Source organism: Lissotriton vulgaris, chromosome 9, assembly GCF_964263255.1.
Source record: "Lissotriton vulgaris chromosome 9, aLisVul1.2, whole genome shotgun sequence".
In the NCBI taxonomy this organism is placed as follows: domain Eukaryota; kingdom Metazoa; phylum Chordata; class Amphibia; order Caudata; family Salamandridae; genus Lissotriton; species Lissotriton vulgaris.
Window position 1 is genome coordinate 1,098,300,346 of NC_141697.1, and position 27,518 is coordinate 1,098,327,863.

Genomic DNA, 27,518 nt, shown 5'->3' on the forward strand with positions numbered 1-27,518 from the left:
GGCTGTATTTCACAAAACAAATGCATAACTGGTGTAAAAACACCACCTGGCAATGTTTAAGAAAAAGTACGGTGGGTGACTTAACAGTACTTCCTTGTTCCTTTTTTCACTTCCACCCAGTGACTTCTTGTTATGAATAACAATAACCCACTTTATTGAAATGTACTCCCTCACATAGTTGTGTTGCTTGAAAACCATTTGTGTTATTTATACAATGAATGTCTCCTTTTCATATAAGAATGATTACTAAATCTTCCAATGTTCCATGTGATATTCACCATTAAGGTTAGTAATGATCTACTTCTAGTATTTGGAATTGTTGCCATTGTAACCAAATGACTATAACTATCCTAACCTTCACCATTAAATTAAAATAAATCTACTTTTAATCTCACATATTAAAGTTACAGAATCAATAATTTATTATGGGGAATACATGTGTTATATTCTGGACTATTAAAATGAGTACATTTACTTCTATATGTGTGTTTCCTAATTATTTTGCCCTCATACAGTTTGTGATCATACTAGAAAGATCAATCTCTGGAAACGAATGCTGATGCTATTGCTATCAAATATGTTCCCTGCCATTGTAAGTGTTAGAACACTGCATTCTAATCTTGACTCATCAGTTACATTTTTTGCACAATGTGTACATCAAAATGTCAAGAAAATCACAAACAGACCAGACCCATTAGGAATAACTGCATAAAGTAAGTCACTATTTTGCTGGTTGTAATGCACATAATATTATGTTAGTTTCTAATTATCCCCTTGAATTGTTTGGGTTCTCTTTTAATAAATATTTAATGGACAATATGTTCTAGTTTTGCTCTCTAAATCATGTATTTAAGGACATATGTATGATGGTGTGTATTTACGGATGTATGTCCACGTGAATATATGTGACAAAATCTGCAGCAGTAATTATAGTTAAAGGCAATAAGGAGGGGGCAAATACCTAGGCTGCACAATGTTTTAACCAATCTATCTGTAGTGGGAGAATTAGGTGGCATGGAAAATAACATTTTATTATCGGCGGAGCCTGCTGAACATTATGGGTATGAATGAATATAAGTGAATGAGTGTGGACTACCAGAGTTTAAATAAGTAACAAAATATATTTAGAATTTTTAACGATTTATCATTCTTCTTTCACATCCTGAAAAGTGTATTTTTCATGAAGATGTTAATTTATTTGATTGATCACTCTGCCAAAATGTGTTTCTCTGTATAATGGTTGTTGAGACTAGGGTTCTGACAGGTTTCTGTGCAGATGGGCTAGGGATCACCCGCTGACTGCTTAGCCTCTTGCAGGTAGATTCCAACCCTAAAAACAACACCAAAGCATAATAAACAATTTTTTCCTGAATTGTAAATGGAACCCCGTATATTTAACAAAGTTTTAGTGGAAGAGGTTCCTCCATTGGAAAATATATTTTGTCCAAGCAGAAAAATGTTATATATGCTAATACAATTGTGTTTTTTTACACAAGTAGCATTTCCACCTAAAGCAAATTACGCATGTAGATTTTTTACTAACTAACTACTAAGAAATTGTTGCATGCCATAGATTTTGAGAACTAACCCAAATACTCTTTGGTATGTGGTGTTTTTTTATGGTACTATAGAGGCAGACTGTTACATGAAGGGCAAATGCTGCATTCCTTTTAGTGATCAGGTTCTGATTATTTTAGAGCTACCAGAATGTATTATCTAAATACATTAGTGTTAGACCTGTCAGCCTTAGTCTTGGCCTTCCTCCTTATTTTTTTCTGATCTTGTTTTGCTGGCATTAGGACTCTGCACACTTTACCACTACTAACCAACGCTAAGGTGCATGTGCTCACTCCTTAAAACATTGGCTTATGAACAGCTGTCATTTTTAATTTACTTATAAGTCCCTAGTAAAGTGGCCAGGACCCTTAAATGTATTTACTACTAGTGGGTCACCCACTTAAGTAGCCCCTTCAATATGTCTCAGGCCTGCCACTGTAGAGCCTGTGTGAGCAGTTTAGAGTAATATTTCGACCTGGCAAAATAAACCTTTTCGAGGTCCAAACCTTCCTTTTTAATACCTAAACATCACCTTGATGGTAGGCCTTAGACATCCCAGAGGGCAAGGTACACCTTATTTAAAGAGTAGGATGTGTACTTGTAAGTTTTACATGTCCTGGTAGTGAAAAACTCTTATATTTGTTTTTCTCTACTGCCTGGCCTATCTCTCTCATATGATAACATTGGAGTTGCTTCATTACATTTTATAAGTGTACTTTCCAATGGGAAGAGATAACCAATTCTTGGTTGGTGTCTCTGAAATTGCAATTTAAAATCCTTTGGTGTCTCTGGAAATCACAATTTAAAATCCTAACTTATGGTGAATTCGGATTTTAAATTTCAACTCAGAAAATCCCACTTTTAGAAAGTCGCTAAAAAACAATTGGACAGGATGCAGAACAATGTCGTACATTCACCCCAGTACATATTTCTGGGCCTAAATCTATCACTTTTTTGCTCCCCGTACCATTCCAGTTTGAACCCAGTCATATGCAAATCAGTCTGCTGGACTACTGCTTTGCTGTGCTGACCTGCTGCCATCTTGCCTTGGTGAGAAAGACTGGACATGCATCTCTTGAACTCAGACCCCAGAGTGACCCCAAGGGCTAGTTGCTGGCCTCCTGATCTAAAGATTCAAGGACATAACAGGCTTCCAAAAATCTTGTATCTGTACCTGGACTCTGCAAACTGTAAGACTACCCTGCCAAGTGGGGTCATCCAAGTCTTGGACCCTTGGAAGTGGGCTTAATGTTCTTTGCCTGCCTTTGCCCATCCAGCTCAACCGATGCATCCCCTCTACTGCATGGTGCAACTCTAAGCAGAACCGATGCATCTCAACTGCTGCATGGATTGGACCCATTGCAAAGAATTGCATCACCGCTGTAGCCCTTATCTCCTTTGGAACTGCCACTGTGTGATGTATCTTCGGTGCAGATCCTAGCATCTATCTTCAACAGCAGTCTCGATGACGACCCCAGACTCCACATCGCTGTCTCGAAGTTTTTCAAAACCAACGCATCGCCCCGACTGCATGCAACATTCTCAACACCAGACTTTGCATCGCATGCCCTGTCAACAAGTTCCTCAAATCTGACGCAATGGACTTGGCACTGCAGCCTCACCACATCTAAGAACCAATGCATCACCTTGGCTGAGTAATGAATCTTCAATGCAGAATCCACACAAGGATTTAAGGTACTCTGTTCAGCTGACTTATATTGTGTGGCCTAACTGGTTCTCTGTAGTCAGCCTGTGTCCCATCTTGGTCGGCCTTTGTCCCATCTTGGTCGGTCCCAGTCCAGCACAACTAAATAGCCACTGTTGATGCTTTACGCTTTTTGGCACTATTTTCCCTAAAAACTTAAAAATTCAATATCCCCAGTTCTATTACTTCAATTATTGTCATTTTGATATTTTTGTATTTCTTAACACATACGCTATTGTTCTAACTCAGCACTGGGTCCCTTTTTTGGGGTGTGTTTTCATGGTGTTACTGCTTGAAGTGTTGTACAACCACTTTACACATTGCCTCTAAATTAAGCCTGACTGCTCTGTGACAAGGTACCAGGTTGACGAGCATAGGTTAATTTGGGGTTTGCTTGTGCCTTACCCTGACAAGGATTGTGTTTGCTGCTTGATCAAGACTCACACCCCAGTCATCCAATGACCTGATTTCTTACAATTGGTGTCAGTGCTTTGAATTGAAAATATAGATGTGCAAATACTCCTTGCCCCAAAGTACATGTTAGCTGTTGAGAACTGCAGATACTCTCACATTAAAAGCATTGGTGCAGTGCTGAGAAGTGCTAGTATTATTTCTTCCAAATTAAAGAAGCGAAGGTACTGAGTATTTGATAGCACCTGATGATTTAAAGCACTGATTGGAGTGAATCACTGTTTTAGAGGGCCAATAAAAAGTAGTGCATACAAGAGGTGACAGCAGATTTTCCCGTTTGGTCTTCTACTGGTGAGGATTACTGTGACTGATTCTGGTGCGCTGTTGCAATTTTGGAATTATTTCCGTATATCACCTAGTTCCCCGACTTGGGACCTTGAATTGCTTAGACTGGGGGTTGTCATATACCCACTCATCCTTCCTTTTAGATAAAGGCGCTAATTAAAATTTAAACAATACATTTGAGGCCGAAAGCAATTTTTTACTCCACACTCGGCTTACCATATGGTTTATTTTCTAAACATTAACAATATAAAAGATTTATTTCACTCTGAAGAAGTTCGTTTGATAAGGATGAAACGCGTCATCTTTGTCTTGATCATTCTGATCATGTTTTAAAAACTCACTGAAATAAAAGAAGAACTTTGGAAAAATATTTGTGGACATGGATTTTATAAAATTCTTTGTCTAACCTTTTTTTGTGATGCAACTGTGCTGTTTTGTGCAGATTTTAATCAAGCTTGCAATAATTTATTGGTAGTGCCACATGTCATTTTATAATTGCATTACATTTTTATCTGATTCCCACCAGTGAAGCAAAGTGATCTCTTTATTGGTTCAGATAGTTGCCCAGACAGCTGCCATGAAGACACATTTCCTCCTGTAAATTAACAGCAGTCTTTGAGACTGACTCAGATCCTGGCGGGCAGTTTACTCCGTCACAACGGTGACGGATATCTCATCCGCTGAAATATAAATCCCACTATGTCCTATAAGATTTATATTTCAGCGGACGGGATATTCGTCACTGTTGTGATGGAGTAACCTGTCCACCAAGATCTTTCTCTTCCATTAAAAAACAAAAAACTGACATGCTAAGTGAATCTTACTTCCAATATCCGTAGCCTGGCAGTTGATTCTATGTTGTCCCACTGTAATTTCACCAGAATTCTAATGCTAACAGATTATGGCCATGACAAAGTGAGGCACGCTATATTACTAGAATTGTGTGCTGCTGAATTTAAAGCATTGCATATGGAGGAGGCTAGAGAAACGTTTTAACTTATTTATAACGTCTGCTATTAATGTATTTTTTAAATGGCAGATATAGAAATATAAGGGGAAACAGTTTTAACAATTAAGGACACAGCATATTTTTGTTACAAACTCTTTATTAAGTGTTAAAATAAAAAGAAATAAAATATAAAAAAGACGCAAAAAATAAAACAGCCCAGAAAAAGCTTCTAATTATGCCTTTTATTTGTACGTCATTAGACTGCAGGTGTAGGTACTATTTTTGATTGTTTGTAGAGCCTTCAAATATGCACAGATATATATTTTTGTCATATATGTGGAAGGTGTAAATACCCATTGCAGACAAATACGACAACTTTCCCTGCTATTGAACATTAGGCACTAATTACAAAGGACCTATGCCATATATTGAGATCCAATGTACAGTATGTGCTTTAAATGGGAAGCACAAGCAATTTACTAATATTTAGCATCAGTAAAGTGCAAAGAGCATTGAAGCCAGCATATATAATGTCCAAAAAAATGGTGAAAAATCTTGGGTGACCATGTAGAAAATGCGGGTTTTCAACACTACCTTACACTAACTCACTAAATTACTATTCCTTTGTGTAAAAGCAATGGGTACAAAGAGAAAACTACTTAACAAAACTACTCTTATTGAGATTCTTTTGGAATGCTTCTTAGTGGTAGCATTAAGGAACTGGTAAGGGCAGTCTTTATTAACAGTCCAAAGGCATTTTGGTACTTCATGGACAGTAAAAGCAATATTCTGTGTCTTTGTTAGTGTATAACATCACTATTAGTGGATGTTTGGATGACTGGATGAACATATCATACAAATGTCTAAAAATAAATTCAAACATACAAACAAACATAATAGGGTCTATTTCCATAAATCAGATATTATACAACCTTTTCCACATGGACATTGTTCTTATACAATCACAGTGGCTGAAATATTGGCAGATGGACTCTTGTCACTATATCCTCCTTCCCTAAATTAATCCTCTTAATGAATTGTCTTTTCTATAGAACCATGGACACATTTTCACATGTGCTGGCACAGTATTTTACCAATAGTTTGAGATAAAAAAACTTTTAGGATACATCACTTTTGTTTTGTATTCCATGAAATACAGCCAAAAAGTTTTGGAACTTAATCATCTTGTATTCCAAATTTGTTACCAATTTCTCCTTCATGTGCCGGCTATCACATCATTTAGTTTTTTTGCAAAGCATTGCAGACTTCTATTTCATTTTGTTTTAATGTTTATGTGGCTATGATCAGCTTTGTCTCGAGCGGTCTTCTTAACGCCAAGAAACACTTGTATTGTAAGTGTATAATAGAATGGACGTCAATCTATCAGATTTCTGCTAAATCCAAAGTGATATTTTAGAATGTTTGCTGACTTAATATTATTTGTTCAGTTAACCTTGTCATATACCTCGCTAAACTCTAGCAATATTTATGATAGCTGGAATATTAACATGTTGAAAAAAAATCACAAATGGCATCAGAAAACTATTGTTTGTCAAGGCTCATATTTGTCCTTGGATACTCAAAAAAGGAAGTGTGGCATTTGTGTGATGGAAAACCTGCTTAGAGTTATACTGACAGGACTAAATTCAAATCAGAATATGCTAAAAAAATTACTTAATACAATGACAAACCAATGCAAATGATTTGAAACTCTGTATTTGATGTTACAAGACATGATCAAAGAGAGTGACAAATGTGCATGCATTGCTGTTACTATTGAAATATTTAATACTGATGGAAAGGGCCTTAAGAATGCCATACACAACAGATCATGAATATCGTCAAGAGAAACAGCAATCCTGAAACGAGTTTAGTAGACACCCCATTAATGAAGCCAACCTAAGTGCCTCTATTAACCATTAATCTTCATTGTTGGAAGCATGGTGATATTTCATACACCCGTTGAATTCTACTTTATGATTCAGGTCTTCATATGTAGTTTGTATGTGGGATAGTCTTGACATATATTTTGAATCACACAAACTGCCGTGAAATATACTTTTACAATGCTGTAAATTTCAGTCTGACCATGCTTGATCTGTACCCACTCCCTAACTATTCTCTACTATAGGTAATCACCTGCAATTTGTTGCTGCAATTTACAAGTAGATGCTTATTGTTTGTAATTGCTTTATGCTCTTTTGTTTCATCTCCTCTTTCTTGATTTAGCACACTCTGTGGTATTGCGTTTATTTTCTCTGTTTGTTGCTGTATTTCTGTACCCCTATGTTCAAGAAAGCAACCAATAAAAACTTTTGAACACAAAAAAAACATGTAGTTTGTCAATAGCTAGGTGTTTTGTGGTGGGTGGAAATGGCTGAGCAAACGTTTTAAGAAAATGGGCCATATAGGAATTAGTTGCAATGCCCGACATACTAAAGAAGGGTTGTAGGCGTGCTCGCGACAATCATATAAAAATCCTTGGCTTGACCTTCTTACTTTTACTACGATAAACAGCATCACAGAGAAAGAGGCACCCAACACTAAAATGAGAGTCTGTTCTTAAAAGCCAGAAAATGAAAGGTCTTTACATCCTGAGCAAATAGTGTTCTCTGATTTTTTTTGGGTGCTAGAAGAATTTTGTGACATGGACTGAGAAAACCGGAACCCATAACGTAAGATGACCTCTGTATAAATGCACAGCAGATGGCGAGACACAAATCATCATTTCCCGGTTGTATTGTAGTATCGAAAAAGACTGGTAAAATAGTGGAGAACATTATACAGAGATTTGACCTTTAATCTCTGACAGTTAGCCGGTACAAGGCAAGCATAAACGCAGGGCACTGAGCTCCACTTTTTAGCCAACAGTGTCCCATCAACTATTGCTGAATTTTGTAATCTCTGTAGTATTTAACGAATATTAAAATAGAAGTTCAAAAGTGGCACAAAAAATGTGCAAAGACACCCGAACTAGAAATTACAATATTGTTCCCAGCACTGTATATGAGATGGATAGGGACAGAAAATTATTTTTATCAGTATGTCGATGGGATACAAATTGTTGCACAAGTTCCTTACACTTTGGAAAGGTATTGAGTGGAACCTAATTTCAATGGCCACGTATCTAACCCACTTTATTTAACTTTAAGAGCGTTTTGATTATTCAGTGGCCCAAAGTAAATTAGAATAAAGTGACAATGTTATAGTCATTTGGTTTTGTTGAATGCTCTAAAATAATAATTGTAAATCACCAGTACAGTTGTAGACGGTGCTGGCTGCAAAATTGTATCAGGTTGGCCTGAGCGGGGAATCTAAACATTAAAAAATAAAGGAAGCAGCAAAGATCCCTGAGCAAGGACCTGAGATAAAGGAGTGAGAGATTAATTGTTTTCATGCCAAAATTGTGTCATTTAATTCCATGCAGAGGACAGCTGGAATCGGAAGGAATGAATTGTGGTTTTGAAAGGTGCCACTAAGTTGTGTCAATCGATGTTTTGATACTGTTCCTAAACACCTCATATCTTAAATGATCCAGAATGTCAGTTGTGCCTGAGACATGAGCTGAAACCCTGCCTGTGCTAAATATTTTGTATTGAAAATAATGTTTGAACCTGCAACCTTACTATCCTCTCCAGTAGCATGGCTAAATAGGGTGTGGAAGAAAATGGCCTTTTATTGGTAAGTGTTCTAAGTTTTGCCTCAGGTTTTTCAGTAATCTCTGTTAAGTGCCCTTTCTGAGCTGTAGTGAAGTGGAATCTTTCCTTCAATAGAGGGGCCAGCAATTGACAAGAAAGAACGCATTCCTTCTAGAAAGTTCCTTTGTTTTAGAAAAATCAGTTTACGTTTTGAGACCTATCATGACTCTATTGACTGGATGGCTTCTTTAAATTAAGAGACGATATAGGAAATACTGCTTTATGCATAGTGCTTTATGAGTAATGAGGTTTGTATTCACCTATTCTGTTCTGATAGGGATAATGTACTGTAAGGACAGAGGGTGTAGATCTTTGATTTCAGATGTGAGTGTGACCTAGGCATCATGGTCCTAATTTTAGTTTTAATTCCAATGTATGTTTATATGATTTGTTTCGTAAACGCAAGATTATTTGGTTGGACACATGTTCTGACATGATTAGAACATTTTAAAGAAATTATCAAACTACGTCTATTTAATTGCATTATGGAAACATGTAAAAGAGGCTTCTGATTCAAATGTATTATAAAAAGGTAATTTATTTCCAGCCACATTTCCTGTTGTTTTGTTTGAAACCTTCTAAGTAAGTTCATGCCTATTCACCATTCTTTGCTCCCACTGTTGCCCTCCTCTTATGTCTGTGTTTCCCGATCCTCAGCCTATATGTGAGAGCGCTGATGCCATACACCACTGTTTTTGAATCTCTTTGGTCACTTTATTCACTTAGGGCCTGATTATGAGTAGGTGGATCAATGGCCTTAGACGTGGTACTTACTGTTGCACCTAAGCACAAGTGTCCCGGTGATTCCAAGTCTAGATTTACCAGATTACTGACTGGAAAAAATGTCTGCAAATAGAATCGGGGGGGGGGGTACATTCTTTTTTTTTCTTGTTATTACCAGTTCTGTTATCATTTTTGTAGTAATTCTCTTTCATACTAGATTAATGTCTGCATGGGTATATTCAGTCTTGAAGAGAAATAAGTGGTCCATTTCAAGAAGACTCCTCTGTTTGCAGGTATGTTCTGTCAGATGGGTTTTATTTGTTATTGCCATATAGCAAGCGCACATGTGCAACTCATATGGCATTGTAATACTTTTATAAATCTGAAGATGACTTTTCAAATAGTTCCATTGCATACAAGAGTTTGAATCAGTTTGTGGAGATGTGTGGTCAGTTGAGTGAATGGTATGTACCACTGCTAGCTAACCATACTTACACATGGGAAAAAGCTGTCTGAATCAAAGTACAAACAAATATATCTGCTGAAGAAATTTAAGTGTATCTTCCACATAATAAATGCAAATCCTAGCACTGATAATTCAACCTTTAATGCTTTTGATGTTGATGAAATGAATACAGTTGAGTTGAGCAGTAGTAACAACTAGTATTAAAAAATGGTGTGGCAGCAAGCATTCTACAAAAATCTGTTTTTTTTCTCAATCCAATAAAATAAAAGTTTCTATGGCCTTTTTATCTTAGCTTCCTCTGAACCCCCTTTTTAGGTTTTGCCTGCACATCGCTTGTGAATAGCTTGTGAAATCTATTGTAGTCAATATATCTTAAAAGAGACTTCCATCCCGCCTTCTTTTCTTATTGGTCGGTTATCTTGACAATTTACTTTTCCTCCATTTTATTGATTGTAGCCTTTTCTACCTATTATATTTTTCTTGTCGGTTTCTCATAGCCCAAGTACTCATTCCCATCTGCTGTGGAGACTTGGACTTTTTGTTGGTGAAGGCTGCACAGCATTTACTGTGTACATTTGGTAATCTTCCGCAGGCTGCATGCATTCAGTGCCTACTTCTGTTTTGTACTTTCTCTCGTCTTGTTATTATTATCTTTTCCTTGTGTTAATTTCTTTCAATTTCCTTGAACAAATCTTTTTGATTAGCATTCAAGATCTCTCTTTATTTTTCTTCTTTGTTTTATATTTAATTATTATTCTGAGGCTGCCAGTGCAAATAGTCAGAGGTCACGGCAAGATAAACAAACAAAATAGTTAAGCACTTTATTGAGACCATGTCTGAGTGTCCCCATAAGTAGAGCGATGGGTGCAGCCGCGGCCGGTAGTGGGAGTACCTGTCGGGAGGTGACGTGGGGAGGGGAAGGGGTAGGTGGGGGTATTAATGTATGGATTATGGAGTTTAACAGGTAAGTAAACATATAAATAAATAAAACGAATTTCTATGTTCGCACTGCATCGCATTTGGTGTTGCAATGCACACAACAAAATTCGTTTTATTTATTTATATGTTTACTTAACTGTTAAACTCCGTAATCCATACATTACTACCCCCACCCTGCCCCTCCCCCTCCTCACGTCACCGCCCAGCAGGTACTCCCACTACCAGCTGCGGCTGGATGGGTGCATTTCTAGCAACAGCTCTACTTGGAGCCAGTAGCGGCCCGTTGTGGGAGTGCCTGGGGCGGTGGGCGGGGAGGGCGAGAGACAGGGTGGAGAGTAGTAAACTCTGGTCATGACCGACCGGAGTAATGTAAACAAATGAATAAATTAAATTAATTTCTTTGCGCGCCTTAAAACGCATTTGGCGTTTCATCGCGCACACCGAAATTTGTTTTATTTATTTATTTTTTACATTACTCCGGTTGGCTGTGAACTGAGTTTACTACTCCCCACCCTGCCCCTGCCCCTCCCCGCCCCACGGCACTCCCGCAATGGGCCGCTACTGCTTGGAGCGCTGCTGATTCCACCTGTTGGAGCCAAGGTTTTGGCCAAGCAGGATTATCTGCACCTTGCCTTCTGTGTTATCCCCTGCAGCATTGTTGAACTAGACCTTATTGGTGTGTCAGGCAAGCAGCTCATACATTTGAAGGGACTTTGCCTTTTGCAAATCTCCTATTAAAATCCTCACTAAAGAGCGTATCCCTAATAGAGAAAAATCAACTAAGTTATGACATATTTTATGTGGGTTGTGATGCCATGTTGGACACAGCTTGGCTAAAGCTGTAGCCATGTTGTAGGGTGTTTTAGAGTGGGGACAGCGTCTGTTGCACCTCTGCCCATCCCAAAAATGCCCCCTTGATGAGAATATGGTTACCTTACCTTAGTGAAGTACATTATAGCTCTGCAGATTGTTGCACTGGTAGTCTTTTAGACTCTGCGTCCTAATCCCCCTTCCCCAGCCATAAAGCAAAGTGTGGCATCAATATACCTGAGGTATGACAATTATAAAATAGATTCTTATGCTAAAGAGTTCACAAGTGAGGTCTTTGTATGTCCTAGTGTATTAATGTAGAGAAGGCACTAAGTCATATTTTGGGTAAAGCATGTGTGAGCTTAGTTGTCTGCAATTTGGACGGTTTAGTGGATTATACTAGTTGCTACTCTTAAGACATAACAAAGTGTGTTGGGACAGTCTTACAGTCCTCAAAATGCCAGAGTGCTTATCTCACCAGTCTTAATGTGAACAACGTAGGCCTATGTGTAGACATATGTTAAGCAACTCTTTTACTGAACATGCCTGTTTCATGGAGAACCGAGAGTAAGCATTACAAAACTTTACCTCCACACAACAAACAGAATATATGCAAGGGGGAATTTAGAACACTAGACGAGAATTTTGCCTTACAACTTTAACGTCAGTATCATGGAAAATACAATTTTGCATTTAGTACGATGCTTTTTTTATATCTAAGTCCACATGGTGTTATAAATCAGATGAAACATTACAGTGGGACAGAAGTTAAGGTATCTGGGATCCAAATTGGAATGCATTTAATTATTTTTTAAATGATGTTGATCATAGGGAAACTCACTGAAGGGTACGGTTAATTTTTAAGAAGCAGGAGATGTTATTTTCACAGAATCTATTATACTGGCATTTAACTAAATGGTTTTAGTAACAGTGATATTGACAATACTCATTTTATTGAAATCTGGATGTAGAAAAAAAGAATTGACTTACTCAAAATGCTAAAATTTGAACCTAAGACCTGCAAATTACAGCCCCTAAAATGTTTTGGCTTGTTTGTGCTTGAAAAATAAATAAGTAATTCACTATTGCAAGAAGTGGGAATGTGCATTGAATTCACTGAAGCACTCCATGCAGGTTTTCTGGAAACACCCCCAGAAATCCTGCCTCAAATGTTACTGACACCAGGGTGTAATATTGTCTGGATTCAGTATTATAATCGTACTCCAAAGAGTTTTTTGAGAAAAGGCTATTGACTATGTAAATATGTTTGTAAATGAATTCAAGCATATTTTCCTTTAAGACACTTTTCTTCATGTAGATTTTACCATGTTTTACCATGGTTTTTTTTTGGTATGCTAATAATGTGCAGTATTGTGTTAATGTTTTGTTGGGATTTCAAAAGAAAATCACAATGTACAATCTAAATGTCTGAAATGTATTCTCTCCTCACTGACCACATCAACTGTGACTTGACCATGTCTAGTTTTCGAATGGGCCTGGTTGAAATTTCAATTATCCAAATTAAACTCACATAATTTCGTATCATACTTGTTACGTTTGTCATCCTAAATTCCGCTTTTTGTCACAGTTGGTAATTACTCACCATTTACCATAAAATGTTGCCATGAGCACCCAGAGGCAATGTGAAGGAGCAGAACGGGAGCGGCTGCTGTTTGCACTATTCGTGTTTTTCCGCTAACTTTTTAATGTGAAAGGCATCTTTTCATCCAATGCTGGTTTACATTTCATTTCATTTTTTAACAGAGTTTTATATAGCGTGAACTTGACCCGAATCGGGCATCAGAGCACTTTACCTAGCACTAGTTGCATTGCATGAGGACACATTCATTTTTGTTAGGCACTGGGAGATTAAGTGATTTGCCCAGAATCACAGGATGTTCAGCGTCATTGCCGAGACTCGAACTCAGTTCCCCAGATTCAAGGTCGCCCGCCCTAGCCGTTAGGCCAACTCCTCTCCTCCTAGGCTTCTTCGAATCAAGAGTAATTTTTTGTGATTTTTACGAAATTCGGCGTAATTATGCACATTTTGCGCACCCCTAGGTGCAATGCGGGAGCAGTAGCACGTCATCATATTTGTAATTGGTTGTTTTTATGACGATCTAAGAGGAGAAAAGAAGTGCTGAAAAACGGTGTAGTGCGTCCAGAGACAAACACAGCCCTCCCACAGTTAACAGAAAATCAGAGCGCCGGCAAGAATTCCCATAAACACTCTGTTGCTCTCCCCAGCTGTCAACTCCTCCAGGATCTGCTGAAGCTCATTATTCTGACAATATCGGTGTTGTGAAGACCCAAACAATAAAACTAATTAGATTAAAAAATACGACTTCATGAGAAACTTCCTTTAATGTTCAACGCTTGGAAAGTAAATCTAAAATGGTCTTTAAAGTTGCGGAGATCTAGTAACAAATGCATTTTGCAAAATGCCGTTTTGCTTTAAGTGCTCGGAATCAATAATTTCAGATGATATTTTGACTCATAAATATCATAGAAACATGTCTACAATAAATTCGTGGACGTAGTATTTATAAAATGTAAGTGGAACACATACACATGGCCAGCTGAATGTTCTCAAAATATAGTTTAGAAATAGATGGCATTCTAGTGATCAAGTTATATTGATCTTGGAAGCCGGTGGCATAATCCATAATTATTCTTCAAGGGTAGGCCTCCATATGTGCTGTGTTCCGTAAGGAAGCAAATATCGAAAGTAACTTGATATTAATTCACATCAATAGACCCTGCACTCAAGGACTGAGTTACAAGTTCATATTTTATCTTATTTTGTGAAAATCTAAAGGTGATGATGCAGATTCACATGTAGAGCTCTCAGGCCCACATGCATCATTGTGTCATTTTGCATTTCTTAATTTGCGAAAAATAAGGAATCGCAAATTAAGAAGTGCAAAATGCTATGCATCATTTTTTTCGGTATTTCTCTGTGATTCGGTAAAAATCGCAATTTTTACCGAATCCCAAAGAAATACCGAATTCTTAAGTTAATTTTCGCAATTCCCATTGATTCCTATGGGCCAAAAGGCCCATAGGAGTCAATGCAAATTGCGAGTGGCACTTAGAATATTTCATGGGTGCAGGGGGGTGTCCAAAGGACCCCCCCATGCACCCCTGAAATGTATTTTTCGCATCATGTTGCACACACACATGTCCTAAGGACATGTGTGTCCGTAACATGAATGTTGAAAAAAAGCATTTTCAACATTTTAAACACTTTTTCCAAATTTACCGTGTGGTTCAACCACTCGGTAAATTTTGCACCCTATTTGCGAATTTTCACTTTTTAAAATAATGATGCATTGCTTTTAAGAAATCGCACATCTGCGACTTCTTAAAAGCACCCGCAATTTTAGAATTCGCAAACATGTTACGAATTCTAAAATTGCTTCATGCATCCCAAAAAGCACTTTTGCATTCGCAAACGGCCGATTTTATGGAATCGCACCGTTTGCGAATGAAAAAGTGCTTGATGCATGTGGGCCTCAGTGCTCTGGGAAGTTAGCTTATTTCTAAGTGTCTGAAATTTTATCAGTCACAGGAACTGTGGCACATATTTTTATCAGTTACAGGAACTGTTGCCCAGAAAGATAACTTGAAATGGCAGGATCACGCAAATTGTTCAAGTAGAGCGATCTGGATTTGAATTCGGAGGCCAAATCAGACAGTTTGGCGAACAAAATATGGAAATATATTTGCACTATTTTTCTGTTTATGTGATAAAGAGAAACAGACTCTCCCTCTCTCGCTCATGAATAAAAAATGCTACAAACTGATTTCACATGTGACAAATGAGGAGCGCTAATTTTATGAACAGAAGCCATTATATGGAATAAGTTTGTTGCATGTTTGTCTTGGTGCTTTTACCACTTGCTCCATTCTATATTGAACAACTATCAGAAACGATGGATATAGATTTGTGTTGCTTGCACCAGATCAAACTTTCTGTGCTACAGCTCTGTTCTTTGAATTCCACGCCTGGTTTCCTAGGAAATCGACAAATAAAAAAATTACGAAGTCCCTTAATAACAGAGGTGAAATACCTTTTATTTCATGTGTTGAACTATAGGTCACAGGAGAGTGCCTGACAACACCAAAAGTCATAGAGAATGGGGATAGAAGGTAGGGGGAGATTACATTAACACAAGTAGTAAATATATGAGTTCTGAAAGGGAGACATCTAGATGCATTTACTAAAAAGACGCCCTTCATGAGAGACATCTAAACAGAACCATGTCCAATCAATGATATTTACTATATTAAAATGGCAATTATTAAAAAGCATCTAAAATGCACTGAATCAGAAATAAAGTCAATGAAGGTGTAAGTGAAAATAGGCTATCTATGTCTCAACATGAGATACTAAACTTTATTACTAAAGCTTACGTTTCTAAATCAATATGTGGCAGGAGAGTTGAGGTTATAATATAGATTGGAAAGAATGAAAGTAATTGTTAGCGTGCGTTTCAAGTTAAAATGTAATTGTCTGGATTTCTTTTTTAAATTAATGACTTTATTTTATACCAAATAAAGGAATATTTTTCAACTGAATAAAAGGTTTTTTTATTGTTGTAAAACAGCATTTTCCATGGGAAATTGTGTATTTGCTATTATTTAGAAGTGGCAAATTTGGAAGTAAACAGTGCCTGTCTTTATCCTTATTGTTTGGTTTTCTAGTAATTTTATGTATCGCATGCTTTGAACTAGATTGGGATTTGCAATGCAATATTTGCTACAGACATATTAAGGTAGTGTATGAAATGTGGAAGTGTTTGTCAGCTTGCAAGGATTTTAAAAAGTTGTTACATTTTTATGTATTGCTATCACAATATCTCATATTATTGATTCACTAATCTGACAAAAAAAAACGAAAACAGGTTCTAAATGTAGAGAAACACAAACATTTCAAAAATCCAGAAAAAGAAAACATGAGAAAGGAAAATGAACATTAGCCGCGTTGTAAGTGTCTCTGGTGTGTGTTGTTTTAAAGATAACACGTCAAATGAAATAAGACTTGGCATAAAAATGAGCTTTAGTTAATCTAGAATTAAGAGTGATCCCGCCTCAAAAAGTGCATTGTGCAGTAGGTTTGCTGTGTGCCATGGAATGTGATATAAGATGCGGTGTATATAGACAGCACAAATTAACTCCTTAAGTATTACTGTAACTCCATCTTAAGTATCAAGGAGTACATAATTTAAGGAGCTTAAAAAAACGAAAATATAGCTGTACAGTCCTATTAGTTTATAATGCATATACGATTGTTCACCTGCATCCTTTTGATTCTCTACATAAATGAGAGAGCGACAGGGAAAAAAAAGAGAGAAACAAGAACAGATATGCAGGATTAATGAGCAAGTGGACAAAATGTTCCCCCCTCATAGGCGTGACACATGACATTTGGAAAGGAAAAAAATAAAAAGCTGCCAATTTAATATCATTCCCCAATAGAATTCCTATTGGGCTCCATCTTAGAAGATGGGCAAAGCTATACCAAGCAAACATTAGATCAGTCAGACTACGCTCCAAGGGAAACCAAGTTGTTCAACATGCGACACCCAAACAGAGGTCCCATGTAACACTGCCCGTCAAGTTAAAAAAGGGTTCAAGAAAAAGAAAATCATTTCCTAAAAGAAAATCATTTCCTAATAACAGAGAAAAGACATGTAGGGTTTTATGTAACAGTGACAGGACAACCGTCCAGGAGTCGTACACTGAATTAGTTTCAAGATCTACTCAGAAAAAAGGATGGACACAATCCCAGTGCCCTTTATCACCAGTTCTCAGTGTACTGTAGCTTCTAACGTTTGATTGTGTACCAGTGACAAGCACTTAACAAATTGGGGTTACACAAAAGCAAAGTAAAAATGCATTCAGGTCACAGACATAAAGGATAAAGGAAAAACTTACAGACAATCTGATTTTATCACAGACAAATGGCTGAGTTGTCTAACCTGTTTCAGGCTGATAAAAAGTGACTGGACTTCTCACACTGGGTTTCACAGACAGAAGCAACAGACAAGCCAACGCTAAAAAGACTTGAAGCGAGGAAAGTGAGTTGGTTTGGATCTGGAGTTTTTGAGGTAATGAAGACAGAAAGAGTGAAGACAGGATGGAGAGGAGGTGGTAGGTACTCACGAATGGTTAAATCCATCACTTGAGAGGCCAAGCAGAAGACAGGATGTTCATACATTTCTCTCTTTTTCCCTATAAAAGAGGATTTGGGCATGCAAGAGGCTTAGGTCAGAGGTAAAGAGGTCATAGGTCAGAGGAAAACGTTTACATTAGGTTAAAGGGAAAAAAGCTGTAGAGTAGTTGGGATACACACAGGATAAAAGAAAAAAGAGTTTTAAAATTGAGAGATCTTCTGGATTAACCATTCAGCATGCCATGAGTCACAAAAGAGGCTGTGACCATGATACTAGGGTTCTTGATTGAATTGATTTTTTCAAGAATATAGTGATCCAAACATCATGAATAAAGGGAAACAGAATATTTTGGATATAGGCTCCAAGATACTAAGGATTGAAATCTTTAGTATCTAAGGCTTTTTATGGTATTTCTTCATAAACATAGCCTCAAGCAATATTACTACAGGCAATATTTACATAAGTCAACAATGAGACTTATTGTGTCAATTAAGATTATTCATGATAAAGAAAATATCATACACTTATTTTTATGGATGCCATATAGTAGTAATATTCTGAATTGTTATAACACACGTTGGACTATGCCCATGAGAGAAAACCTGACACATGCAGCTGGTGGATGTTGGGTTGTTCAAAAGAACAATCCCAGCATGCTCTGAAATCAATGGCACAGCCACTTTCATAGAGATAGTGTACAAAGTGGATGTGCCACTAACAGACAGGGAAGGAAAAAAGCAGAAAAGAGCAGGTAGTGTGGAATGAAGTACTTCTCTGAAAAGAGCTGAAAAAAGAGTTTGTTGCTTCAAAGTATTCCCAGACCTAAAAGTCACAGCGCAAAAGAGGGCAGGTCATTAACGCAACCAAGAGGAATTGAGGCACAAAAGGAAAGTACACACTAAGGTGTTCTACTTGGGAAATGAATGCATTTTTACTTACAGATCTTAATGTTTGTTTTGCATAGTTTAATCTGAAAGGAGAGAGCAGATCTTACCAACATGTTAGTACTGGTAGTTTAATAGTCCAGGGAAGCCAGCAGTTTGTAGAAACATCCTTTTAAGCTAAGTCGCTACTAATATGAATTTTCCTCAGACCAACTTTTATGCGTTAAACATTGTAAATACAAAATGCACCAAAAAAGTCCTACTTCATGAAACACGTTTTCTAAATGTGCCACTTGTTACCAAGCTGGCAAATATCCATTTAGTGGCCACTTCTTACCGGGTATAAAGCACAGCCTCAATCACCACTGCTACACAATTCACATTGCAAACCGAAATAAAGATGGTGACAGAATGTACAGATGATCTCTGAAATTGACAGTAGGAGGAATGCTCCTCGCATACACGAAAATTCTAATAAAGTAAGAATGGCAAGAATGGCAATTTCCTTTCATGCTTCAAAGGGTAACCAGGTTCAAATTTAATTCAATCTCTAAAAAAAGTCAAATCTGGGGGTGACATTTTAGAACTTACTTTTTCATTTTTCTCACAAAAACAATACATTCATGTGTATGCTGCATTAAACTGCCTCTTTTCCAGGACTGAAGACATTTGGAGATTGATTAGCAAATGTAAAGGTACATGCTTAGGAATCTCTCAAAACATATGTCATTAATGACATGTAGCTCACCTATGACAAATATCAATTAAAAAAAAATTCAGAACTCGGTGTAATGAGGAAACCACTCAATCTAGCCAGGGGATAAAATGCTATTTTCTATCTCACTGACAATTAACACTTGGAAATACTGGCAAAAGTAATTGCATTCATAAATTTTCTAGACAACTTTTTCCATGAGAAAGCAAGATTCCAGCCACGCCTTGTGGCTTTATTTTTGTGAAGGAAATTAAATATGTGTTCAGGAGGAAATTATTTCAATTCCTATTTTCTTTTCAATTTTCTGGACCTGTGCATAAACAGTACTTTTATTTTTTATTATCAAAAGCCTTACCTTCAATTTTTGCATATTCTGACAGTCGTGTGTAGTTGGTCAAAGCTGCTTGTTCTAAGCATTTGCGGATGACGTTTTTTACATCTTCTTGAGGGACAGGAGTTACTATGTCTTTCATTAGAACCTTGGCATACAAAATGGTTAACATGTCATGTCACACTATTTTATTTTTTATTTACAAATGTGTCTAAGTCAAGAGAAGTGTAACAGATCTAGTCTCCTTTTCTCTAGGGTAGCTATTTATGTATCTACCTATTTATATGTCTTCCTGCCTATGTCTTTTAATCAACAACTTTACCTGAAACACTCCTAAACAGATAAAACAAATACAATATTGTACACAGAATACTTGGAGAAATTAATAACTTTCACTACAGTAGCAAAACAAAATTACAAAACCGTTTTTCATGTACACATTAACACATCCTATTTACATATGTGAACCAGTTGTTTTTAAAATACCTAGCTAAAATATAACATGTAACAAAGGATGCATGCTTACCCTTTCCAACAGTGACAGAGTAGCTTTCAAAGCACCCTCTGGTCGGCCAAATGGAAAACAATACCTACAAAACATATATTTATATTTTGTTTCTGATGGAACATTTTTTTTTTACAAAATATGAACACACAAATTAAGACATATTTACATCAACATCTACATCGAGTGGACAACTGGGACATTTTTCAAGTTTTACCTGAAGTGTGTTATCTGATTTTCCAGAAGCAATCGAAGTCTTTCTTTGATTTCTTCAAAACGCTCTTTCTCTTCTACTGTGACAGTTCCTATTCCATCTGGCCTGAAAGAAATAATACAATGATACTTCAAACTTCTCTTTGTGACATCAACTTTATAAAAAAGACAATACGTAACTAATATTTTGGTAAGTGGTGAAAGGGTACCGAAGACATTTAATCTGTCAAGTCAAGTCAAGGATATTTGTATCGCGCACAAATCACATCCGAGGAGTCTCATGGCGCTTGCAGACGGCTGTGATGAGATAAACAGAATGGTCTCGTATGCAAATAGCCACATCTTTAGCTTTTTGTGAAAACAGCTGTGTTCAGGAATATTACGGAGATAAAGAGGCATTTTATTCCATGAGGCAGGGGCAAGGAAAGAGAATGTCCGTTTCTGGGGGTCGATATTTTCCGAGGCGTCAGTCGTGACTCGTTGTTAGATCTCAATTCTCTTTGGGGCACATACCACGTTAGCTTTTGAGACCAGTATTTGGGCCCGTTTCCATACATACCAAACATAAGGTTTTAAAGAGAATTCGCTTTTTCACCGGTAGCCAGTGAAGGCTTTTTAAACAGGGGGCCGATGAGGTTCTTTGCGGGAGATTGAGAGTCAGTCGGGCTGCGGTATTCTGAAGGACCTGAAGTCTGTTCAAAAGATGTTCATTTATGGATGAAATAAGTGCATTCCGATAGTCCATTCTTTTTATGATTAGACCCTGGACTAGGCTTCCGGGCCTCAAAGGGGATCCACTTAAAAACTTTTCTCAAACCACACATCAGTCCAAAACAGGTGCCCACAATGTGATTGATTTGGTTTTTCATGGATAATTTATTATCCATGTAAACACCCAGATTCCGGACTGATTCCCTGGGCGTTGGACGATTTCCCAGGTTATCTGGCCACCAGTCATTGGTCCAGTGTTCTGCAGCTTTATCAAAAAAGCATATTTTCTGATTTGCTGCCATTTAACTGAAGATGGTTGGTGTTCATTCATTTCTCAACATGGATCAGGTCATTTTTTGAAACGTTGTTTGGTTTCATTTGGGTTTGGGCCCAGTGTGACTAAAATCTGGGTGTCATCAGCATAGGACAGAACATCAAAGCCATAGGCTTTGATCACTCTGGCCATGGGTGTCATATAGACTTTGAAAAGCGTTGGGCTCAAAATTGAACCCTGAGGTACACCCATCTTTACAGGTCTTTCATGTGCAACGTTCCTTTCGATCTGGACAGCTGTTTTACGTACTGATAGGTAGCTAGAGAACCATCTTAAAGTGGCACCTCTGACACCAATCTCCCATAGCCGTTGAATTAAAATGCGATGGGAGATGGTGTCAAAGACTGCCGACAGGTCAAACAGGACAAGAATGGCTGATTGGCACTGATCTAGAGCCAATCTGACATTGTCCGCAGCCTCGACCAGTACTGTCTCTGTGCTGTGAGATGCCCTAAAGCCCGATTGCGAAGGGTCTAGGAGTCCTTGATTTTCGAGGTGACTCACAAACTGTTTGTTAATGAGGAATTCTAGCATTTTTCCGAAATAAGGGAGTAGTGAGACGGGCCGATAGTTTAATAAGATGTTAGGATCGGCCGAGGGCTTTTTTAGAATTGGTCTAATTCTAGCTGTTTTTCATATGGTAGGAAAGTCTGCGTCCAAAAGTGATTTGTTGAAAAGACCGGTCAAATGTTCTACCAATACAGGAGCGAGTATAGAAAAGAGTTTAGGGGTGACTTGATCAGTGGGAGGCCCAGATTTTATTTTCAGCCCAGCAAACATGATCACATCACTATCTAGTCTTTCAAACTCATTTAGAACATATGGCGGTCAGGAAGCAAGTTGGTCCGAGCTTCAGGCTGCGTTGTGTTAGAAAGAGAAGGAAAGGAGAGATGAATTGCAGTTGTTTTATCCTCAAAAAATTTCGAAAGAGCGTCTGTCCACTCTTGTGAATTCGGTATTTCTAAGGAGTTTCTGGAAGTGGTGAATTCTTTCAGAATTTGATGAAGTTCTCTGGAACAATTTCCAGCTTTGTTTATCCGTTCCGTAAGGAAAGCTCTCTTTGTCGCCTTTGTATCACTCATATATCTAGAGTGCAATATTTTATATGCTTTCCGGTCGGCCTGATCTTTACTTTTTCGCCACTTTTTCTCAGCAGTTCTGCACAGAGACTTACTGGTTTTTAACTGCTCTGAGAACCAAGGGGCAGTTCTAGTCTCACACTTGACTTTACTCAGCGGAGCAATTTTGTCGAGTGCTATCTCTGTAGCCTTTTCAAAATTTCGTACTGCTACACTTCCACTCATGGACGGGGATGCAAAATCAAAATGGAAATGTTTAAGAAACGTGAGTGATGTGATTTTTTTCAAAGGCCTGCGTAATACGAGCTCGCTTTTCAGTGCTACTTTGGTTTGGGCCATGGAAAAAGTAAATTTCAATAGATAGTGATCCGTCCAAAGTAATGGAATAGGGGAGGCTACCATAATTTCAATCAATCAATCATCGCATTTATATAGCGCACTACTTACCCAGAGGGTCTCAAGGCGCTGGGGGAGGGGGATCTGCTACTGCTCGAACAACCAGGTCTTGAGTTGCTTCCTGAAGGCGAGGTGGTCCTGGGTCAGGCGGAGGTGGGTGGGGAGGGAGTTCCATGTCTTGGCGGCGAGGTAGGAGAAGGACCGTCCCCCTGTGGTGGCTCTTCGTATGCGGGGGACGGCGGCCAGGGCGTGGCTGGTTGATCGAAGCTGGCGTTTGGGAGCGTAGAAGTTGAGGCGGCTGTTAAGGTATCCTGGGCCTTGGCTGTGTAGGGCTTTGTGTGCGTGGGTGAGGAGACGGAAGGTGATTCTCTTGTTGACCGGGAGCCAGTGCAGGTCTCTCAGGTGTCTGGAGATGTGGCTGCGACGGGGGATGTCCAGGATGAGTCGTGCTGAGGCGTTCTGGATCCGCTGGAGTCTCTTCTGGAGTTTGGCGGTGGTTCCGGCGTAGAGGGTGTTGCCGTAGTCCAGACGGCTGGTGACGAGGGCCTGGGTGACCATCTTCCTGGTCTCGGTGGGGATCCACCGGAAGATCTTACGTAGCATGCGCAGGATGTTGAAGCACGACGAGGAGACGGCGTTGACTTGTCTGGTCATGGAGAGGGAGGAGTCCAGGATGAAGCCCAGGTTGCGTGCGTGGTCTGTTGGTTTTGGTGCGCTGCCTAGGGCGGGGGGCCACCAGGAGTCGTCCCAAGTGGCGGGTGAGGATCCCAGGATGAGGACTTCCGTCTTATCTGAGTTCAGTTTCAGGCGGCTGTTCTTCATCCATTCGGCTACCTCTTTCATCCCTTCGTGAAGGTTGGCTCTGGCGGTGGCAGGGTCATTGGTAAGGGAGAGGATCAGCTGGGTGTCGTCGGCGTAGGAGATGATGTTGAGGTTGTGCTGGCGTGCGATGTCTGCGAGGGGGCTTATGTAGATGTTGAAGAGGGTTGGACTGAGCGAGGAGCCTTGAGGGACGCCGCATTTGACTTCGGTGGCTTCAGATCTGAACGGAGGGAGGCGGACTCTCTGTGTCCTTCCGGCGAGGAAGATGATGATTCACTCCAGTGCCCTCTCCTGGACTCCGGCGTTGTTGAGGCGTTGTACTAGGGTACGATGGCAGACAGTGTCGAAGGCCGCGGAGAGGTCGAGGAGGATGAGGGCCGCTGTTTCTCTGTTGTCGAGCAGCGCTCGGATGTCATCGGTGACTGCGATCAGGGCGGTCTCAGTGCTGTGGTTGGCCCGGAAGCCAGACTGCGAGGGGTCGAGGGATCCGCTCGACCTCGAGGAAGGTGGCCAGCTGCTTGTTGACGGTCTTCTCGATGACTTTTGCAGGAAACAGGAGCAGCGAGATGGGGCGGTAGTTTTTGAGGTTGGTGGGGTCAGCCGATGGCTTCTTGAGTAGAGCACTGAGTTTGGCGTTCTTCCAGCTCTCCGGGAAGGTAGCGGTGTCGAAGGAGGTGTTGCTGATGTCCTGCAGGTGGGGTGCAATGACAGCGCCGGCCTTGTTGAAGACGTGGTGAGGGCAGGGGTCGGTCGGAGATCCGGAGTGGATGGAGTTCATCGTGCGGACAGTGTCTTCGGTGCTGATCGGAGTCCAGGTGCGGAGGGTGGCGGTGGGGGGCGGTAGTTCGGTCGTGGTGTTCGTCGGTTGAGTGCTGAAGCTGTTGTGTATGTCCGCGATCTTGTTGTGGAAGTAGGAGGCGAGGGAGTTGCAGAGGTCTTGCGAAGGGGTGATGTCGTTGTTTCCGGCGTTGGGGTTGGAGAGCTCTTTGACGATGTTGAAGAGTTCTTTGCTGTTGTGTGCGTTGTTGTCCAGTCGTTCCTTGAATGCAGTTTTCTTGGTGGCGCGGATGAGTTGGTGGTGTTTTCGGGTGGCGAGCTTGAGGGCAGTCATGTTGTCCGGTGTTGGGTCTCTGCACAAGGTTCATTCGAGGGCTCGGCAGTTCTTCTTGGAGCTCTTGAGTTCGTCGGTGAACCATGGGGCTTTCTTGCTGCCGGGTCTGCTGGGCGGGGTCCTCAGGGGGGCGAGCTCGTCTGCGCAGTCGCTGATCCACTTCTCGAGGTTGGTGGCCGCCTGGCTAGGGTTTGTTGTGCTGGTGGGAGGGTTCATGCTCAGGGAGGACGCGAGCTGGTCGGTTGTGATCTTGTTCCAGCTCCTGCGTGCAGACTGTTGCTGGTGGTGGTGGATCATGGTCTTTGCGAAGCAGAAGTGGACACAGCTGTGGTCCGTCCAGTGGAGTCCGGTGGCGTGGCTGAAGGCGATGTCCTTGCTGGATGAGAAGACGGGGTCGAGTGTGTGTCCGGCGTAGTGGGTGGGGGTGGTCACCAGCTGCTTGAGTCCCAGGTTGGCGAGGTTGTCCAGCAGGGTGGTGGTGTTGCGGTCGTTTTTGTTCTCCACGTGGAAGTTGAGGTCCCCGAGGAGGATGTAGTCAGCGGAGCAGAGGGTGTGTGGGCTGATGAAGTCGGCGATGTCTTCGCTGAATTGTGTGCGTTGTCCCGGGGGTCTGTAGATGAGGGTGCCTCTGAGGGTGGTCTTGGGGTCGATGTGGACCTGAAAGTGCAGGTGCTCGGCGGTTGCGAGGGTGTCGTCGGTGTTGGTCGTGATGCGGATGGTGTTCCTGTGGATGATGGCGATGCCTCCTCCGGTGTGGTTGATGCGGTCCCTTCGGATGATCTTGTAGCCGTCTGGGATGGCGATGGCTATGTCGGGCGCTGAAGAGGCGTTCATCCAGGTTTCCGTGAGGAAGGCGACGTCTGGTGACGTTGTGTCGAGCAGGTTCCAGAGCTCGACGGCGTGTCTGTGGACGGAGCGGGTGTTGAGCAGGATGCACTTCAGGTGGTTGCTGCTGTTGCTCGTCGAGGTCTTGAGCACTGCTGGAGTGGTGCAGGTCCGGATGCATGTGAACTTGCAGGCGTTGCAGCAGAAGGGTCCGTGGGTGCGTCTCGGGTTGGCTCGGTAGCAGCCCAGGAGGGCAAGGGCACAGGGGTCACAGTGAGTGACCCGGCAGGGACCCCTTAAGTAGGAGCTGGGAGGGAGGGTCAGCTGGGAGGCGGGAAGCTGGAGGACCAATGGGAGAGGAGGGGAGGCGGAGCTACGGGTCAGCAGCAGCGGGAAAGGGCGGGAAGCACGGAGGTGACCGGGGCAGCGGGGCCGGTGAGGAGCGGGGGCAGAGGCGGCAGGCTGCGGGCATAAGGCGAGCCTGAGGAGATGCGGAGGGCAGCGGCATAGAGGAGGTGAGCGGAGGTCTGCAGCAAACAGGGAGCGGCCAGGCAGCAGCTAAGTCAGCAGGCAGGCGAGCGGCAGAGCAGCGTGGAGGGAGCGACCGCCTGCGAGGGCACAGGGGTCACCTCAGGGGGAGTTTGAGAAGAGAAGAGAAGGTCCAGCGTGTGGCCGGCCTGATGTGTAGGGCCTATGACCTTTTGAACAAGATCCAGGGTGTGTATGTTAGAGATTAATTTTTCAGTATCCAGATTAGATTGTATTTCCGCATGGTAATTAAAGTCACCAATTAGAAGGAATTTATTGGAAGCCAGGACATGTGGTGCGATGATCTCAAGTAATTTATTTGCAAAATCACCTTAGACACCAGGAGGTCGGTATATTAAGGCTCGTTTCCAGACGTTGTTTGGAAATCCCTTAATTTTGAACACAATGATTTCTAAATAGTTGGAAACAAAGTTTTCTAGACTAACAATGTTAATCTTGTGGGAGGAAGCAATTAGTAGTCAGCCCCCTCTACTATCAGTCCTATTGAGTCTTGTTATTTTGTACATAGGAGGCAAAGCAGTGTGTACACCGGGAGAGGCATTTTCGTGTAGCCAGGTTTCAGAGACCAGGCAGTTATCCGGAGCTTCAGAATCAAGAAGACTCCAGATTCCAAGCGCATGTTTTGAAATAGATCTGGCATTAAAATATATAGCGTTAAGTCGTTTGGCGGATTTGCAAGTGCTAGACAAGTTTATGCTGAGGGGTACAAAGGTCTTAGTCTGGTTAGGAGGGTGAGCAAGACGAGCGATTTCAGGACACCTAACTATTTCTGCTATTAGGGTCTCGGAGAGTTTAATCAGGGTTGTATTTATTTTATTCATTTCTTCGCCGGAATATCGAAAATCAGTCATGATTTTGAGTGTATGGAAAGGCAACACTACATTACCAGATAGAATAGGTGCAGGGGTCCTAGCCGCTGGCTGCGATCGGGCGCGGACGGCGCGTGGACGGGCGCGTGGACGGGCGCAGACGGGCTTGCCTTTGGTGCGCCTTCAGGGGGCGCTGCGCGTATCCACTCCCTGCTCCTGTTTAAATAGGAGGTGAGCAAAAAGGACTGGAGCGTTAAATTGTGCTTCCGGTAACGTAACCGGAAGTGTGGTGCCAAAGAGTTGACCCTCCGTACAAACGGCACAAGCCGTGACGGACCGGGGTCTATGGCAGATGGAAGAGGCAAAAGAAATAGAGGTGATGGTCTTTGAAGGATGCAGGATTAAAACAGTGAAAACGAGAGTTAAAAACAGTTTCCCTCTATTTTATAATT

The 27,518-nt window shown here is 40.8% G+C and overlaps 1 protein-coding gene across 7 annotated transcripts in view; it reads right to left on the bottom strand.

The window, feature by feature from the left end:
• Positions 1-27,518, bottom strand: part of CADPS (calcium dependent secretion activator) — a 1,556,059-nt gene that overhangs the window by 575,261 nt on the left and 953,280 nt on the right. For 2 of the 7 annotated variants that reach the window (XM_086939077.1, XM_086939074.1), the window contains exons 14-18: positions 20,435-20,536; positions 20,239-20,302; positions 19,737-19,860; positions 17,772-17,840; positions 16,903-16,920 (exon numbers count right to left, since the gene is read on the bottom strand). In XM_086939077.1, coding sequence (XP_086795203.1) covers positions 16,903-16,920; positions 17,772-17,840; positions 19,737-19,860; positions 20,239-20,302; positions 20,435-20,536 — 377 coding nt within the window. The remainder of the gene's footprint in view (positions 1-16,902; positions 16,921-17,771; positions 17,841-19,736; positions 19,861-20,238; positions 20,303-20,434; positions 20,537-27,518) is intronic. The other 5 variants (XM_086939079.1, XM_086939076.1, XM_086939078.1 and 2 more) reach the window with 3 other exon arrangements.